General features: G+C 40.1%; 1 protein-coding gene across 4 annotated transcripts in view; it reads left to right on the top strand.

Annotated features, from left to right (window-relative positions):
- NEK5 (NIMA related kinase 5) overlaps window positions 1-19,995 on the top strand; it is a 91,512-nt gene that overhangs the window by 17,418 nt on the left and 54,099 nt on the right. For 3 of the 4 annotated variants that reach the window (XM_054446323.2, XM_054446321.2, XM_063650892.1), the window contains exons 6-13: window positions 1,516-1,599; window positions 1,683-1,753; window positions 3,689-3,775; window positions 7,551-7,605; window positions 9,828-10,028; window positions 10,106-10,187; window positions 12,244-12,377; window positions 19,334-19,515. In XM_054446323.2, the coding sequence (XP_054302298.2) occupies window positions 1,516-1,599; window positions 1,683-1,753; window positions 3,689-3,775; window positions 7,551-7,605; window positions 9,828-10,028; window positions 10,106-10,187; window positions 12,244-12,377; window positions 19,334-19,515 (896 nt within the window). The remainder of the gene's footprint in view (window positions 1-1,515; window positions 1,600-1,682; window positions 1,754-3,688; window positions 3,776-7,550; window positions 7,606-9,827; window positions 10,029-10,105; window positions 10,188-12,243; window positions 12,378-19,333; window positions 19,516-19,995) is intronic. The other variant, XM_054446322.2, reaches the window with a different exon arrangement.

Genomic DNA, 19,995 nt, shown 5'->3' with positions numbered 1-19,995 from the left:
CTTAAACTGAATTGTTTTTTAGAGAGTGAGATTTTCTTGAGAAAAGATAGTCTGTTTGGACAATCTCATGTAGGATGCCTCTGAGATAAGTCTTCATGGTTAAAAAAAAATCTGAATGTGAGTGTTCCTTAGCCATTTAACATGTAACATATTTATAGCTTCACTGTTTTCTCTTTTACCATTTGGTGCTCTGTTTTAAACTAGATATCCCACTTTGCTAGGGAGGATAGAAGCTTGTCTTGGCAATGCCTATTTAGTTTCATTGGTTATTAAGAGGGGGAGATAAAAGATAAAGAATAATGGCCTCTCCCACTTTCTCTTTGCACAAATGTATTTCTCTTCTATACTCCAAGCCTCCTTGGAACCCTCTTGGGAGTGGTACTCATGAAGGAGACAGGTTTGTGTGTGTGGAGAGGAATCTGAATTAGCGCCTGTATGATTGATGGTACGGCCATTGCCTCAAGAAGCACACAGGAAAGGCCCACCATCTTTCCTTTGGCCATTTGTTTCTTTGTTCTATTTTAGCATGTAAGAGCATCATGCTCATATAATTTCCTCTTAAAGTTGAATATTTTGAATATATGAAGGATTAAAGAATCAATATCTCTAACTTCTGTAAGATTAATCAAGCATTCTTTGTATGCTCATTTATATTATATATTAAAATCCATATTGATAGAAACTCTTTTTTCTTATCTAAGTATTATTTTGCCACATTTTATAAAAATGCTTCTCATGACAAAATTTTGAGTTACATTTCTTTTTGTTGGGAATGAACTAAAATTACAACTGAATATTAATGTCTGGAATATAGCTTTATTCCTATTATTTTCCTCTTTCTGTATAATTTGGCAGACAAAGAACCAGTGAAATTTTAGAATAGATTAAATAAATCTCTGTAGGCATAGAACACATTTTCATAAAGAGGCTCATGGTCAACAAAGATAAAATCAAATCATGACTTAGAAATAAAATTAAACTTCAAAAGTAAAGTATTTGTTGGTTTTGTATTAGATATATCGATATTTTATTACAATTCCTAACAACCTCACAGATCACCCATTTCTTCCTCTTTCTCTCCCGACCCTTGTCACCCTCCTTCCACTGTAAAGGAAGAACCAATGGCTCCCAGGTTATCAGAAAACAGCGCTGCTTGTGTACTATTCACAATGCAGTTAGCACCCCAGGGTTAAGTAGGAAAAAAAAGAAAATCATGAACGGCATGCCTCTTTCCCTTGCTTCTACTTACCTTTTTCTGCATGGGGAATTTCCCTTGATACCAGTGATATTTGGATTACTTTTCTGTGCCTCCATTTTTTTAGTTGTAAAATGAAAATAATAATATAATAAAGTGCACCTATTAACTTCATTCCTATAAATACACATACACTATATGTGTGTATGTGTGTGTGTGTGTGTGTGTATAATTTCTTTCTTTCTTTTTGCAGGTTACCATGAAGACATTTCAGTGACTACCAGGCTATTCAGTGGCTTTGTTTTGTGTTCTCTCTATAGATCCTTGGTTGGTTTGTGCAGATTTCTCTAGGACTAAAACATATTCATGACAGGAAGATATTACACAGGGACATAAAAGCTCAGGTAACAGCTCAGAGAGAAGACTAAGACAGAACTGATCTTTTCTTGAAGTACCTCAAACAACATGACATTTTCTCTATTTATAGAACATTTTTCTTAGTAAGAATGGAATGGTGGCAAAGCTTGGGGACTTTGGTATAGCAAGAGTCCTGAATAAGTAAGTACTTTGAAAATAATTTTTCTTTCTAGTCAAAGTGGCCCAAATATGTATTTTTAGGTATCATGGATTAAGAAGATATTAAAATCTTGGTTGTCTAAATAATTTTAGGTAGCTTTATGTAAATGCATTACATCAGATGGTACTTTGAGATTAAAATTCTCAAGATAAATTGTGGTGTAATAGAATGATGTTGCTAATATTCTGTAGTGATTCCAGTTTATCAAACATGGATGTGACTGTAATACGCATAAAGCTAGAGAGAATTTAGTGAAATAGGCAGGTTTACACTTCTTAATGAAAAAAGTCAAACTCTGTAAAATATTTGAAGAGATTTATTCTGAGCCAAATACGAGTGACCAAAGGTCCATGCCTGTGACATAGCCCTCGGGAGATCCTGAGAACATGTACCCAAGGTGGCCGGTCTACAGCTTGGCTTTGTACATTTTAGGGAGACGCAAGATATCAATAAGATGTACATGGGTTTGGTCCAGAAAAGCAGGACAACTCAAGCTGGGAAGAATGGGAGGGAGCTTCCAGGTCATAGGTGGATTAAAAACTTTTCTGATTGGCAATTGATTGAAAGAGTCTATCTAAAGACCTGGAATTAGTGGAAGGGAGTGTCTGGGTTAAGATAAGGGGTTGTGGAAATGAAGGTTTTTATTATGCAGATGAAATCTCCAAGTAGCAGGCCTCAGAGAGAATAGATTGTAAATGTTTCCTCTTATCAGATTTTAAAAGGTGCCAGACTCTTAGTTAATTTTTTCCTGGATCAGGAAAAAGCCTTGGAAAAAGAAGGGAATTTTCTTCAAAATGTAGATTTTCCCCACAAGAGATATCTTTGCAGGACTATTTCAAGATACGGAAAAAGAAACATGATTTGGGGTAAAATATTTTGATTTCTTTCAGGCCTGCTATCTGTCATGTGATGTTATACTAGAGTCAGGCTGGACTTTGGTATCTTATTGCTACAAGGAGTCTGCTTTGTCAGTCTTAAGGTCTGTTTTAATGTTAATGCTGGTCAACTGTGCCTGAATTCCAAAGGGGAGGAGGAGATAATGAGGCACGTCCGACACTGCTTCCCATCATGGCCTGAACTAGTTTTTCAGGTTAACTTTGGAATGTCCTTGGCCAAAGGGAGGGTTTATGAGTTGGTTGGGGGGCTTAGAATTTTATTTTTGGTTTACACACTTTCTAGCAGAATAAACTGGTGCACCTGTTTGGAAGACAATTTGGTGGCAATATGTATCAAGAGATTTTTAAATATTCTGTTTCTGGGAATTTCTTCCAAGGGAATAATTTGAAATTTGGAATAACGTAAATGCCTAAACAATTGGGAAATGGTTAAATTTAATAAAGCTTGGCATGACCATGGCCATGTACCTGAATGTATCATAAACATTTGTGGTTTTGAAGACTTCTTGATAACTTTGTTATACTAAGTAAAGACAATGGAATTCTGAATTTTAAATACATTGTGATCACAGTTATATGAAAAATATGTGTGGAAAAAAGACAGGAAGGAAATATATCGGAATTTTAACAATAATTGTTTTAGGTGCTAAGATTCTGGGTAACTTTTTTCTCCCTTATTCATTTTTGTATTTTCCAAGTTTTAAATCATGAGGTTGCAATTTGATAATCTCTACATCTGAGAGATTTTTATAACATGACAATTTCATCTCTTTGTGGAGTCTTTAAGCCATAAAAAAAAATATTTTAATGTGTAAATTTTTGGGAGGTGAATTGTGAGTTTAAAAATCAGCTGATTTAGTTACTTTATCAACATACAGTGTTTTGCTTTCTTCTAACACATGTATGCATCAAATCTTGTGTTATCCATTTTCACATTTTTTTCTTGCATGTCCATGTCTTAAGACTTTTCTTACTCCAATAAAAAATCATGCTGATTTATTATTTAATATAATTTACTAGTTCCATGGAACTTGCTCGAACTTGTATTGGAACACCTTACTACCTGTCCCCAGAGATCTGTCAGAATAAACCCTACAACAATAAAACGTAAGTTGCTGACTCTTAGTTTGAAAGTGTCAGTAAAATCTGATGGATGACACTGAATGAAGATTCCAGAAACTAAAATTCAAATCTCTTCTCTATTTCTTATGGTACTTTTGTAATTTCATTTTCTTCATGTGTGAAATTGTTCCTGACCAAACTGAGGGTTGGGCTGCTATTTCTCACGGTCCAATACGAGATGCAGATGAACTGGGGAGGAAGAGAGTTTTTATTTTTGTAACCAGTACAGGGAGAAGGCCTGGAAATTATCACCAGACCGACTCAAAATTACAAAGTTTTTCAGAGCTTATACACCTTCTAAGCTATATATCTATGTGTAAGTGTGCATTCATTTAAAGACACAGTGATTAACTCCTTTTAATCTATAACTAAGGTCTGAGTCCTGAAGACTTTATTCTGGAGCCTCAGTAAGCTTACTTAATCTAAATGGGTCTAGGTCCTGGGGTGATTACCCTTATTTTGTCTCCTGCTAAATCATGGAGGTTTAGGGAGTTCCTTCAGACCTCCAATAAACTTGTTTGTGGAGGCCTGGGGAGTTTCTTCAGACCACCAATAAAACTTGTTTAATCTTAAATGGCTCCTGTTAAGAATTCCTTCATTATTTTGTCATGGTTTAAGGCCCAGGAAAGGCCTAGGCAAAACTCTTGATGGGCTTTTGTTACATTACAGCCTTTGTATAAGGGCACTGGCTTTTTTTTTTTTTCCTTTGAGACAGAGTCTTGCTCTTGTCACCCAGGCTAGAGTGCAATGGCACAATCTCGGCTCACTGCAACCTCCGCCTCCCAGGTTCAAGCGATTCTCCTGCCTCAGCCTTCTGAGTATCTGGGATTACAGGTGCCTGCCACCATGCCCAGCTAAAGTTTTATATTTTTAGTAGAGGTGGGGTATCATCATGTTGTCCAGGCTGGTCTCAAACTCCTGACCTCATGATCTGCCTGCCTCAGCCTCCCAAAGTGTTGAGATTACAGATGTGAGCCACTGTGCCTGGCTAGGCACTGGCTTTTTTAGCTTTTAATACTTAACTTCACCACTCAGTCAGTACAGAAACAGTTGTGATGGAGGCCCGCGTTGGTAAGACCTGGCCTGCCACAAAATGGGGATCCCAGTGACTATCTCTGAGCAGTGTTACCTGAAGGTTTCAAACTTGTTTAGAAGAAAGCCATTTCTCTTCATTTAAAGATACAAGTGGTATAAAAAATGACATCGAAAATTGCAGTCACTGTGATGTCCATTTTTGTATTATATGTTCTTACCTTTGAAGTACTGTTTAGTCTATTGCAAGAAAAGATTGAAGAGGATGAAGTAGAAGACAATGTGGTCTGGTGACCGCTCACTGGATTAGGAGCTAGGAATCCTAGTCTTGGCTTAGTTGCTAACTTGACCAAGTCATTTGACCTCTGTGGGCCTCAGTTCCCTAACTCATAATAATAAGAGTATTGACTAGGTAATCTTCAAGGTGTCTTCCAGCTTTAAAACCCAGTTAGTTTTTATGTATGTGATATCAGAGTCTGGTTCTCAGCAATAATTTTTTTTTTTTTGAGATGGAGTCTGGCTCTGTCATCCAGGCTGGAGTGCAGTGGCATGATCTCGGCTCACTGCAATCTCTGCCTCCCGGGTTCAAGCAATTCTCATGCCTCAGTCTCCCAAGTACCTGGGACTACAGGCACGCACCACCATGCCCAGCTAATATTTTGTATTTTTAGTAGAGACAGGGTTTCACCATGTTGGCCAGGCTGGTCTTGAATTCTTGACCTCAGGTGATCTGCCCGCTTCGGCCTCTCAAAGTGCTGGGATTCCAGGTGTGAGCCACTGCACCTGGCCCTCAGCAGTAATGTTAATGTATACTGCAAGAAAAGGTGAAGAGGAGTTTTTGCTTCCTATAAGGAGAAGGAAAAAAATTTCATTTTTCAAAGCTGGCTGCCATTGAACAAGTTGGTGATAAGGAAGACTGAGTTCCCTTTGGAAGTTAATTGTCCTTTTGATTAGGAAAAAATGCCCAAGAGATTCTTGGCTATTGGACTTTGAAGGAGATAAATGGAAGGCAAAGCTCAGATGATAGAGATTTACAAAAAGAATAGTAAGAATTTCTCTGCATAATAAAATAACAGGGATTTTTTTTTTTTTTTTTTTTTTTTGAGACATCCCCTGGCACCAAGGAGTTTGGCTTCAAGTTAGTTGTGCAGGAATTCATGTAGGGTGTGTTGGACGGAAAGTAGGCTGTTCAGAGCAGGGCATGCCACAGACAGCCTTGGGTCAGCTGCATTGTTTTGTTTGCTTGTACTGCTTTTCAAGAATTTGAATCAACATTTAAATACTGCTGGATATGGTGGCTTATGCCTATAATCCCAGCACTTTGGGAGGCTGAGGGGGATGATCGCTTGAGTCCAGGGGTTCAAGACCAACCTGGACAACATTGTGAGACCCTGTCACTACATCCAAAAAAAAAAATTAAATATTGAAAGACTTTAAAATATGCATAGTTTGTACCTCTGAAAATTGGAAGATCTTAGCAATAATCAGGTGGGTAGCTGCTGGCTCCATTAGAGGACTGGTTCACCACAGTCCTCAATATGCAGAGTGGTCTCAGGCCTGCAACTGGCCCCACCCAACCCCCAGGTGGCTGCAGTACTGGCCTGAGCCCTGGGGGCATATAAATTCTCTACCCTGGCTACAGAGGGTGCTCTGGGAACAGAAGAGAAGTTTGGGTCTGTGGAAGCCCTAGTAAAGACAAGTCTGTGTGGTGTGAAATGGTCAGTGAGTTTCTAGAAGGTCTAGAAAGTTCATGTTTGTTTCCTGGGTCAGGTGCAGGTGTCTCACACCTGTAATCCCAGCACTTTGGGAGGCCAAGGAGGGAGTATTGCTTGAGCTCAAGAGTTTGAGACCAGCCTGAGCAGCATGGTGAAACCTTGTTAATGAAAAAAAAAATTATTAAAAAAATCCCACAAATTTGTTTCCCACCAATCTTTCCCACCAATCTTACCATCTATTGTACTTACCGTCTTTTGTACTCAAACCCTTAGTATAAGTCTATCTCTCTCTCCTTCTCTGTGACACACACACACACACACACACACTCATGCACAAAGCGTTGCTGCTAGAGGAGCCATTTACCTCACTCCTCACTTTAATGATTCCTTCTTGCTTTGACTCCTTGACTTCTCATGAGACATTTTTTGATCTTTTAGATTTAATTGTGCTTTGTGTTCTATAAAATAACTCCTCAAACCAATCACACATAAATATTTATGAAGTACTAAATCTGTAAGGAGCAAAGCTCGTGATATATATTTTAAGTATATTTTTAAATGTTTATTGAGAATCAGATACTATGTTTATCACATAATATAACTTTGGTTCTGTCAAAAGCCTTGAGTAGGATATATCTTTCAAAATCAGCCAAATATTACCTTTTGAGTCAAAACAAATCCATGTTTGAGTTCTGCCTGCCTCCTCCAAATTGCTCAACATTTCATCATACGTACATTGTTTTTGAGCAGGAAGCTGAACTAAATATTAAGCCACCAGGTTGTAGCAAAGTTTGTGTGCCTTTCTTCGACTAGAAATCTGACAAACTACAAATGGTTTTCATTTTACCTCTCAACTTCTAATAAGAATTGATGATATATCTGAAAGCATTTGTAAAAGCTGATCAACTTACATAAAATTGTAAAGTGACACAAATTTAAGGCACTGTAAGGATAAAAGCTTTTATTAAGAATTACGGATATTTTCTTGGCATGTAAACTCTTATCTTCTTTAGGGATATTTGGTCTCTTGGCTGTGTCTTATATGAGCTCTGCACACTCAAACATCCTGTAAGTATGCTCATTGTCAGACTAATCTTGAATTATTGGAATTGTAGAAAAGAAATTAACTTCTGGGAGAAAAAGGTTAATGTTTGGTTTTATTAGATTGTTAAAAATTATATGGATAAGCTACTTAAAATAATGATAGATGACATGGAAAGATGTCCAAGCAATATTATAAAGTAAAAAGTCCAAATTGGAGAATAGTATGTGTAGCATATTTCCATTAAAAATAAATTGTGTGGGCTTGGCATGGTAGCTCATGCCTATAATCCCAGCACTTTGGGAGGCTGAGGTGGGTGGATCACTTGAGGTCAGGAGTTGGAGACCAACCTGGCCAACATGATGGTGACACCCTGTCTCTACTAAAAATACAAAAATTAGCCTGGCATGGTGGCGTGTGCCTGCAGTCGCAGCTAGTTGGGAGGCTGAGGCACGAGAATTGCTAGAACCCAGAAGGCAGAGGCTGCAGTCAGCTGAGACCACGCCACTGCACTCCAGCCTGGGTGACAGCAAGACTCCATCTCAAAAAAAAATAAAAATAAAAATAAATAAATAAATTAATTAATTAAATAGTGTATGAATAGATACGTTCAGCAAAAGGAAAATGTACATGGGCAAAGTTCATAGGAAACCAGGCACAAGCTTTTAAGAGTCTTTTCCCAGAGGTCACATGGGATGTGCCAAATCCTCCAGCATTGTTACCCACGTCACCTGTGAAATGTGATCTATAAGAAAGCTCATCGGATATACCCAGTGCCCAGGATTTTTACTGGGGACTGGTCACATAGGCACCCTCTACCTGGCATATGCCAAACTTCCAGACTCCTGGGAAGAAAGCAGGTGTTCAGCATAAACCATTTTGTTCACATAAATAGCTGAGGCAAAGAGAGCCACTCTTAACATTCAGGGAATGGTGGGGATTCTTCTGAAATCTTAGTTCCCAGACACCAGCCACGGGCCAACATTGTAAGCAGGCCTTTCTGAGGAGAGCCTGCTACATCAACTCTTTTTCTCCACAGCTGTCATTATTGTTATTAATTATTGTCAAGGGTTGCACAGCCAGTGTCTGACCAAAATGTGTACCCCCTTTTTTTTTTTTGAGATGGAGTCCCGCTCTGTCACCTAGACTGGAGTGCGGTGGCACGATCTCAGCTCACTGCAACCTCCGACTCCTGGGTTGAAGCAATTCTCTTGCCTCAGCCTCCTGAGGAGCTGGGATTACAGGTGCCCACCACCACACACGGCTAATTTTTTTGTATTTTTAGTAGAGTCAGGGTTTCGCCATGTTGGCCAGGTTGGTCTTGAACTCCTGACCTCAGGTGATCTGCCCACCTTGGCCTCCCAGAGTGCTGGGATTACAGGCATGAGCCACCATGCCCAGCCAATGTGTACCTTTATTGCTACACCATGGTGTTGAATATTATTATGTATAAATAACTGTTGGTTTCATACAATAGAAGATTGCTGGTCTATGAAGCATTTTAGAGGAAATTAAACAATGTTTATGTTAATTTTAAAAAACGAGATAAAATTTCATATCAGTATGACCTCAACTTTGTAAAATAAACATCATTTTTAAAAAGGATCAGAAGGAGCTATACCTCTGAGTGGTAAAATTATACTTTTTCCCCCTGTCTTTATAACTTCCTATACCTTCCAGTTTTTTATTATGAGTAAACATTATTTTGATAATAAGACAAAAAACAAAATAAAAACTTGTTTTAAATAACATGGCATCTTGTTGAGTAACTGCAGTATCTGCTCATGAAAGATTAGTTGATGAAAACAATTTAGGGTGGACCATAGTGCTCTTTTTTATTTTTTGATTGAGACAGGGTCTGACTCTGTCACCCAGGCTGGAGTGCAGTGACGTGATCACGGCTCACTGCAGCTTTGACCGCCTGGGCTTAGACAGTCCTCTTGCCTCAGCCTCCCAAGTAGCTGGGACCACAGGCTCATGCCACCAAGCCCAGCAAATGTTTAAAAACCATGATTTGGAGAGATGAGGTCTAACTATGTTTCCTAGGCTGGTCTTGAACTCCTGGGCTCAAGTGATCCTCCTGCCTTGGCCTCCCAAATTGCTGGGATTACAGGTGGCCCTAGTGCTTCTAACTGCAATTTAAAGGCGTTGTTTTGCTTCTTGGTATATTTGTTACTTTAACACTTTTATTATTTGTTCCTTTAGTAACTTTTCTCTGATTTAGTATCATTGCTCCTTGTCCTTTCAGTTTGAGGGTAACAACTTACAGCAGTTGGTTCTGAAGATTTGTCAAGCACATTTTGCCCCAATATCTCCAAGGTTTTCTCGTGAGCTACATTCCTTGATATCTCAGCTCTTTCAAGTATCTCCTCGAGACCGACCATCCATAAATTCCATTTTGAAAAGGCCCTTTTTAGAGAATCTTATTCCCAAATATTTGACTCCTGAGGTGAGTTTTGAGGTGACTCTTTGGATTTTGGCAGAGATTTTGGGTTGCAGGTCCTTGACATGTGTGTTCGGTTTTAGGTCATTCAGGAAGAATTCAATCACATGCTTATATGCAGAGCAGGAGTGCCAGCTTCTCGACATGCTGGGAAGGTGGTCCAGAGTAAGTGTGACTTTGCCATGCAATCAAAAGTATTTATTACACATGTCTCACACAGAGAGTAATGCAAGGAAATTTCACCAAACATATTGAAAGTGGACATTTAAAAAATGCAAGCAGTATAAGCAGGAGAAAAATCATCTTGTCAAATGGCAACTAGTGAGTGTGCCTGAAAGTTGTATATCTAGCTCATGCATGACCACAGGGTTCCTTCTCATTAGTCAGGAAACCTCCATGAAGCAGAGGACATGCTAATAGAGATGCTTGAAGAGGTTGAGCCCAAACTTAACTTTTGTGTAGTGAAGGGCCAGAGTGGGAGAAGGTTGCAGATAGACATGGATGATGAGATGAAACTTATTTTTCTGAAAGAGGATAGACCGGCAATTAAGAATTCTGTTGCAAAGGACCATCGGAGCTGAAGTTAGGATCTTGGGGCCTAATTGGTAACAGTAAGAACTATTACTTTGTGGTTCCCAAAGAAGGCAGGAGATATTTTATGGTAGTAATAAATAGAGAAAACTTTTTTTTTTTTTTGAGATGGAGTCTCGCTCTGTCATCCAGGCTGGAGTGCAATGGCGCGATCTCCGCTCACTGCAAACTCCACCTCCTGGGTTCACGCCATTCTCCTGCCTCAGCCTCCCGAGTAGCTGGGACTACAGCCGCCCACCACCACTCCCGGCTAATTTTTTGTATTTTTTTTAGTAGAGATGGGGTTTCACTGTGTTAGTCAGGATGGTCTCGATCTGCTGACCTCGTGATCCGCCTGCCTCGGCCTCTCAAAGTGCTGGGATTACAGGCGTGAGCCACCGCGCCTGGCCAAAGAAAACAATTTTAGTCCTTGTGTCAAGAATCAGCTAAGCTGTGTGTCAGAGGGAGGGGTGCATTAAGAAAGAGAAAATTACTAATTCATTTGATGCTGTGAAAGTCAAAGCCCCAGAATTTAGCCATAACTGAATGCCTGGACTTACAATATCAGGAGGAGCAGAAAACCTCTCAAAGGAATCCATGATAGGGAAATGTTATCCATTGAGATAGAGATTCTAAAATCAAGGAAAGTTAAAGAGAAAATGAATGAGCCTCTTTGCCATTTAATTTGACTAACATTGTTATATACCAGTCTAGATTGAGAATGTTTAGAAAATAGACAAGTACAGAGTATGGGACAGTGTATTGTCCATATTTCTAATCTAGGTAAGATAGGAGAACAAGAACAGTTTTTTTTTTAATTGAGATGGGGTCTCACTGTGTTGCCCAGGCTGGTCTCGAACTCCTGAGCTCAAACAATCCTCCTACCTTGGCCTCCCAAATTGCTGGGATTATAGGTGCGAGCCACCTTACCCAGCCCAAGAACAAATTTTGATGGAGATAAAGACAAGCATTAGAAGATCTACTCATACCTCAGTCCCAGCACTTTGGGAGGCCAAGGAGGGCAGATCACTGGAGGCCAGGAGTTTGATGCCAGTCTGGCCAATGTGGCCAAACCGTGTCTTTACTAAAAATATAAAAATTAGCTGGACCTGGTGGCCCATGCCTGTAATCCCAGCTCCTTGGGTGGCTGAGGCACGAGAATCGCATGAACTCGGGAGGTGAAGGTTGCAGTGAGCTCAGACCCTGCCACTGCACCATAGCCCGGGTGACAGAGCAAGACTGTCTCAACAAAAAAAAAGAGAGAAGATCTACTCATAAATTCCAAACAATGTGGCATGAATGGAGTGGCCTGATAACCCAAGTTCTAATGACCAAATTTAATAACTTTTATTATTACCCCATACATATTGTTTCTGTAAATGTTAATATTAATTTCTATTTTTCTGAAAAAAAGTGATGTTATGTATTACTAGAAATATGCAAAGGGACTCTGAAAAAATGTTTTTTTTTCATTTAAAGAAATTGCATATTAATTTTTCATCAGTACTCTCACTGTGTGTAAAATATCTCTGGCTAAAAAGTAAACGTACTGTGTTATGAAATGTAGCTTATATTTATACTCTTATAAGTATCAGTATTAATGGTGTACAATTTTTAAAACATTGAAGCTGTTTTATTTTGGTTAATTAAGAGTGTAAAATACAAAAAGTGAGATTCCAGGGAAAGTGCCCACCAAGATCAAGGATATCTGTGCCAGTTAAAAGGAATGCTATATTGCATAGAAATGAATGGAGACCACCAGCTGGAGCCCAGAAGGCCAGATCTGTAAGTCATTCTAAACCCTCCTTTGTGTTTTTTAGCTATGGTATATTCTTTTTTTTTTTTTTTTTTTTTTTTTTTTGAGACGGAGTCTTGCTCTGTCGCCAGGCTGGAGTGCAGTGGCGCGATCTTGGCTCACCGCAAACTCCGCCTCCCGGATTCAAGCGATTCTTCTGCCTCAGCCTCCTGAGTAGCTGGGACTACAGACGTGTGCCACCATGCCCAGCTAATTTTTGTATTTTTAGTAGAGATGGGGTTTCACCATATTGGCCAGAATGGTCTCCATCTCTTGACCTTGTGATCCACCTGCCTGGGACTCCCAAAGTGCTGGGATTACAGGTGTGAGCCATGGTGCCCGGCCACAGCTAATTTTTGTACTTTTAGTAGAGACAGGGTTTCACCATGTTGGTCAGACTGGTCTTGAACTCCTGACCTTGTGATCGGCCTGCCTCGGCCTCCCAAAGTGCTGGTATTACAGGCATGAGCCACTGCACCCGGCTGTTATATTCTTTTTCTTTAATTTTTTAAAAAATTTTTGTGGATACATAGTAAGTGTATATATCTATGGGGTACATGAGATGTTTTGATACAGGCAAGCAATGTGAAATAAGCACATCATGGAGAATAGGGTGTTTTGTCCCCTCAAGTATTTATCCTTTGAGTTACAAACAACCCAGTTATACTCTAAGTTATTTCAAAATGTACAATTAAGTTACTATTGACCATAGGCAGTCTATTGTGCTATCAAATAGTAGGTCTTATTCATTCTTTTGTTTTTTTAACCCACTAAGCTATGGTATATTCTGACAGACCTATCTGCACATGTTCATGAGGTACAAGCTTATTGTCTGGAGTCCACAAATTTTGTACTTAAAATAAAAGGCATGAAAGGCAGCTAGTATTTAAGAACCATGTATACGCTCCCACTTTAAATGAACATCAACTTTAAATCATAAGTGTAAGCAAAGCTTTTCAAATACATTAGAAAGACATCATATCAAATCTTTCTGCCATCAACAGCAATCCCTGTTTACATTCTGTACTGAGCATTATAATGGTATTTTGTTGGACAACTTCTAGTTTTTATATTTTATGAAACAATGCTGTATGCTCTTATAAGTATACTTTAGGCTTAATTTTCTTTTTATAACTGAAATTCTTCTAATTTCTAATAAGATTTTTCTGTATAGGAAAAGTGAGTAACATAGCAACAGAAAACACTCTGCATTTAATATTCTTAATTCTAACATATTATGTATAGGATTGAGAAGTTTTTATGATATAATAATTGATATTTCCCTAGTGATTCTTTGTGTTTAATTATTTGAATTCACTTCAGCAGAGTGTTGAATCTTTTAGGTCATACTAGTGAAATGCTTCTGGTATGTAAATGATAAAATGGCTGTTGTCTTTTAATTAAAGAATTGTATTTTTAAAGAAGGCTTATGGTAAAATTAGAGAACCATTTGGAAGTGTATTTACTAAGTATTTACTTGATAATAGACATTTTAGAAAATGTGTTGGTATATAAACATTTTTTTAAAAACCAATTGTTTAAGTTATTGCCCTTCATTTGATAAAGGGCTTAACTTATTTATTTATTTATTTATTTATTTATTTATTTATTTATTTGAAAGAGGGTCCTGCTGTGTCACCCAGGCTAGAGTGCAGTGGCATGTCTCAGCTCACTGCAGCCTCGATGTATTAGTCTGTTCTCATACTACTATAAAGAACTGCTTGAGACTGGGTAGTTTATAAAGAAAAGAGGTTTAATTGGCTTACAGTTCTGCAGGCTGTACAGGATGCATTGCTGGGGAGGCCTCAGGAAACTTATAATCACAGCAGAAGGGGAAGCAGGCTCATCTTAAATGGCCAGAGCAGGAGGAAGAGAGTGAAGGGGGAGGTGCTACACACTTGTAAACAACCAGATCTCTGGAGAACTTACTCACTATCACAAGAACAGTAAGAGGGAAATCTGTCCCCATAATCTATTCACCTTCCACCAGGCCCCTCCTCCAACATCAGGGATTACAATTCAACATTAAATTTGGGCAGGGACACAAATCCAAACCATATCATTCCACCTTTGGCCCCTCCCAATTCCCATGTCCTTCTCACATTGCAAAATACAATTATCCCTTCTCAACAGTTCCCCAAGGCTTAACTCATTTCAGCATTAACTCAAAAGTCCACAATTCAAAGTCTCATCTGAGACCAGTCAAGTCCCTTCCACCTGTGAGTCTGTAAAATAAAAAACAAGTTAGTTACTTCCAAAATACAATGAGGGTACAGGCATTGGGTAAATACACCCATTTCAAAAGGGAGAAATCAGCCAAAACAAAGGGTTTATAGACCCCATGCAAATTCAAAACCTAGCAGGGCAGTCATTAAATCTTAAAGCTCCAAATTCCTTTGACCCCATGTCTCACATCCATGGCATACTGGTGCAAGAAGTGGGCTCCCAAGGCCTTGGGCAGCTCTGCTCCTGAGGCTTTGCAGGCTACAGCCCCTGCGGCTGCTCTCTCAGGCTGCTGCTGAGTGTCTGCGGCTTTTCCAGGTGTGTGGTGCAAGCTGTCGTTCAATCTGCCATTTTGGAGTCAGGAGAATGGTGGCCCTCTTCTCACAGCTCTACTAGGCAGTGCCCCAGTGGGGACTCTGTGTGGAGGCTCCAGTGCCACATTTCCCCTCTGCACTGCCCTAGTAGAGGGTCCCCCTGAAACAGGCTTCTGCCTGGACGTCTAGGCTTTTCCATACATCTTCTGAGATCTTGGTGGAGGCTCCCACGCCTCAACTCTTGCACTCTGTGCATCTGCAGACTTAACACCATGTGGAAGCCACCAAGATTTACGGCTTGCACCCTCTGAAGCAATGGCCTGAGCTGTTCCTTGGGCCGTTTTAACCATGGCTGGAGCTGGAGCAGCCACAATACAGGACACCATGTCCTGAGGCTGCACAGAGCAGTGGGGCCCTGGGCTTGGTCCTCAAAGCCATTCTTCCCTCCTAGGCCTCTGGGCCTGTGATGAGAGGGGCTGCCTCAAAGGTCTCTGAAATGCCTTCAAGGCATTTCCCCCATTATCTTGGCTAGCAACATTTGACTCCTCTTTATTTTTGAGAATTTCTGCAGCTGGTTTGAATTGCTCCCCAGAAAATGGGTTTTTCTTTCCAGGCTGCAAACTTTCCTAACTTTTACACTCTGCTTCTCTTTTAAGTATAAGCTCCAGTTTTACATCATTTATTTGCTCACAAATATGACCATAGGGTGCTAGAGCAGCCAGGCCACATCTTGAATACTTTGTTGCTTAGAAATTTCTTCTGTCAGATGCCCTAAATCATCATTCTCAAGTTCAAAGTTCCACAGATCCCTAGGGTAGTGGCACAATGCCTCCAACCTCTTTGCTAATTCATAACAAAAGTGTCCTTTGCTCCATTTCCCAATAAGTTCCTCATCTCCATCTGAGACCTCCTTAGCCTGGACTTCATTGACCATATCACTATTAGCATTTTGGTCACTGTGATTTTAACAAGTCTCTAGGACATTCCAAACTTTCCATCATCTTCCTGTCTTCTTCTGAGCCCTCCACACTTTTCCAACCTCCGCCCATTACCCAGTTCCAAAGTCACTTCCACATTTTCAGGTATCTTTATACAATACACCACTCCTGGTACCAATGTACTGTGTTAGTCCTTTCTCATACTGCTATAAAGAACACCTGAGACTGGGTAATTTATAAAGAAAAGACATTTAATTGGCTCACAGTTCTGCAGGCTGTACAGGAAGCATTGCTGGGGAGGCCTCAGGAAATGTATAATCACAGCAGAAGGGGAAGCAGGCTCATCTTACAGGAGGAAAAGAGCGAAGGGGTAGCTGCTACAAACCTTTGAACAACCAGATATCATGAAAACTCACTCACTATCACAAGAAGAGTAAGAGGGAAATCTGCCCCCATGATCCATTTACCAGGCCTCGTCTCCCAACATTGGGGATTACAATGCAACATGAGATTGGGCAGAGACACAAATCCAAAGCATATCACTTGACCTCCCAGGCTGAGACACAAATCCAAAGCATATCATCACTCGACCTCCCAGGCTCAAGTGATCCTACCACCTCAGCCTCCTGAATAGCTAGTACTACCGGTATGCGCCATGATGCCCAGCTAGTTTTTATTTTTTGTAGAGTCAGGGTCTCACTGTGTTGCCCAGGCTGTTCTCGAACTCCTGGGCTCAAGTGATATACCCGCCTCAGCCTCCCAAAGTGCTGGGATTATAGGCATGAGCCACAGTGCCCAGCCTAAGGGCTTAATTTTATAAAAGAAATAAGAAAAGTATGTTGTGATTTGGAGGACTCTTTATCAGACCTGTAGAAGAGAAAACACATCTAAAAGATTTGAGGATGAATTAAATTATGAGAACTGTTGAACACGCTGACATTTTTCCAGTTCCTTGAAAAGGTAAAATTGATTTCCACAGGAACTACTTCTGACATTCCTATTACTGTTGGGATGTTAGAGAAAATTTTAAAGAAACTGTTTATTGCCTTTCAATACTTTTCTATATTTCTTACCACTTTTCAACAAGTCATTAGTAGCATTTTCTTCTAGGTTGTACATAGGTGAAATTGTAAAACAAAGAAAACTACTTCTTGCTTTAAAAGATTTTAAAGGCTGGGTGCGGTGGCTCACGCTTATAATCCCAGCATTTTGGGAGGCCGAGGTGGGAGGATCATGAGGTCAGGAGATCGAGACCATGGTGAAACCCCATCTCTACTAAAAATATGAAAAATTAGCCGGGTGTGGTGGTGGGCGCCTATAGTCCCAGCTACCCGGGAGCCTGAGGCAGGAGAATGGTGTGAACCTGGGAGGCGGAGCTTGCAGTGAGCTGAGATCACACCACTGCACTCCAGCCTGGGTGACAGAGTGAGACTCTGTCTCAAAAAAAAAAAAAAACATTTTTAAAATAGGCTGGTGCGGTGGCTTACACCTATAATCCAACGCTTTGGGAGGCTGAGGCAGGAGGATTGTTTCAGCCCAGGAGTTCGAGACCAGCCTGGTCAATACATTGAGACCCCACCTCTACAAAAAGTAAAATTTAAAAAAAATTAGCTGGACACGGTGGCATGTGCTTATAGTCACAGTTACTTGGGAGGATGAGGCAGGAGATCTCTGGAGCCCAGGAGTTTGAAGCTGCAATGAGGTATGATCACACCACAGCCCTGCAGGCTGGGTGACAGAGTGAGATCCTGTCTCAGAATTTAAAAAGAAAAGAAAATATTTTAAAAATAAACATATAATTTGTATTTAGATTAATGAACTAAATTTTTTACATTTACTTAAATATTTAAATAGAAGTATATGAAAGTGCCATTTTTCTAGATTAATGATGGTCAATTCTGTGCAATTTCTTTTCTTTTTTTTTTGAGACGGAGTCTTGCTCTGTTACCCAGGCTGCAGTGCAGTGGTACGATCTTGGCTCATTGCAAGCTCCGTCTCCTGGGTTTGCGCCATTCTCCCAAGTAGCTGGGACTATAGGCGCCCACCATCACACCCAGCTAATATTGTTTTTGTATTTTCAGTAGAGATGGGGTTTCACCATGTTGGCCAGGATGGTCTCGATCTCCTGACCTCGTGATCCGCCTGCCTCAGCCTCCCAAAGTTCTAGGATTACAGGCGTGAGCCACCGCACCTGGCCAATTATGTGCAATTTCATATGGTCCAATCTAACATATATATGAACCATATAGCAGTAAAAACAACAAAGAATATAACATGTTACCTCTTTACATGAGGACATTTTGGTTTTAATTGTTCTTGTTATTCATATTCTCAACTATTAGTTCCTAGGTCTTTCCAGTAGTTTTATCTTTTTTTCTCTTTTTATTATTAACTGTAAACTGTAAACTAGACAGAGTTGCCACACTTTAGGTTAAATTGACCCCACTTTGCTCTTTAGCAAGAAGGTCTTGACTGGCTTTTATATCTTAATTTGATCTGTTTCTTGTCTTCTAGCTCAGTGGCTTCTACTCAGTTCTAACATAAACTGTCATTTCTGGTTCTCCTGTTCTCATTCTGTTCTGGTTGGGAAGGGTGGTGAGGGCTGGGATGGTGATATGCCCATCATGGCTGTTATATGACCTTTTTTTATATTTTCTCTGGAAGAATGATTCTGATTCAGCATCTTCTTTCCTTTAAGTCATGATGCTATTTCGCATTTAGTCAATTTATCAGAAACTAAAAATGTTGCAAATCCCCATGTGTGTGAGTTTCACTATACTTTTTATTTCCTTGTAAAGTATGGTAAGGTATAAATGAGTTTATGAAAAATAGAAAACAATAATTCTGAGTTTAGTTTTGGATCTTGGGTTGGCTGGGCATACTCACTAGCTAAGTATTTTTCACATACTGGCTATGAAGTATGCATGATTCATGTCCATACCTTAGCAAAATTGTAAACCACTATACTATCTTGTACTTAGGTCTTTTTGTACTCTAGGATTTGGGGACTCTAAGATTATTTTATTCTGGATAAAAAAATTATAGAAGAAAGACAGCAAAAATACACCTTCAGTGCCTTATCTTAGCTATGGTCACTGTCATATTGTCAAGTATTATAAATTTGTATTATGGTTGTTTTTTTTTTTGAGATGGAGTCTCACTCACCTTGCGCAGGTTGGAGTGCAGTGGCATGATCTCAGCTCACTGCAACTTCCACCTCCTGGGTTCAAGTGATTCTCCTTCCTCAGCCTCCTGAGTAGCTGGGATTACAGGCGTGCGCCACCATGCCTGGATAATTTTTGTATTTTTAGTAGAGACGAGGTTTCGCCATGTTGGCCAGGCTGGTCTTGAACTCCTGACCTCAGGCGATCCACCCGCTTCAGCCTCCCAAAGTGCTAGGGTTACAGGTGTGAGCCACCGCACCCGGCCTGTATTATGGTTTTTAAAAACATCCCCTCTTCTTTTCTTCAGATAAAAATGATAGAAAGACCCAAACTTGCTGCTGTCTGTGGACATTATGATTATTATTATGCTCAACTTGATATGCTGAGGAGGAGAGCCCACAAACCAAGTTGTCACCCTATTCCTCAAGAAAATACTGGAATTGAGGGTTATGGTCAGGAAACGAAGCATGGTCCATCCCCAAGTCAATGGTAATATTGTGATCTAGCTTAAGCTTTGGTTAATCTGAAAACATCTTTATACGTTAACATTCATTATTCTGAAATCCAAATTTTCCTAACACAAATAATCCAAAAAGAACTTTCCAGATATTCATTTTAAACACATAGTTCCCTTGACCTTTTTCTTTTGTTTGCTTTTGTAGACAGTCTCACTCTGATGCCTAGGCTAGAGTGTGGTGGCGCAATCTCAGCTCACTGCAACCTCTGCCTTCCGAGTTCAAGCGATTTTTGTGCCTCGGCCTCTTCAGTAGCTGGGACTACAGGCGTGCACCACCATGCCCGACTGATTTTTGTATTTTTAGTAGAGACAGGGTTTCACCATGTTGGCCAACCTGATCTTGAACTCCTGACCTCAGGTGATCTGCCCGCCTCAGCCCGCCCAGCCAAAGTGCTGGGATTACAGGCATGAGCCACTGTGCCCGGCCATTTTAGTCCCTTCTTTCTATGTCA

This window comes from Pongo pygmaeus, chromosome 14 (genome assembly GCF_028885625.2).
Source record: "Pongo pygmaeus isolate AG05252 chromosome 14, NHGRI_mPonPyg2-v2.0_pri, whole genome shotgun sequence".
Taxonomy (NCBI): Eukaryota; Metazoa; Chordata; class Mammalia; order Primates; family Hominidae; genus Pongo; species Pongo pygmaeus.
Note: the sequence above shows the minus strand (reverse complement) of the source record. Positions and strands in the feature narration are given on the sequence as shown.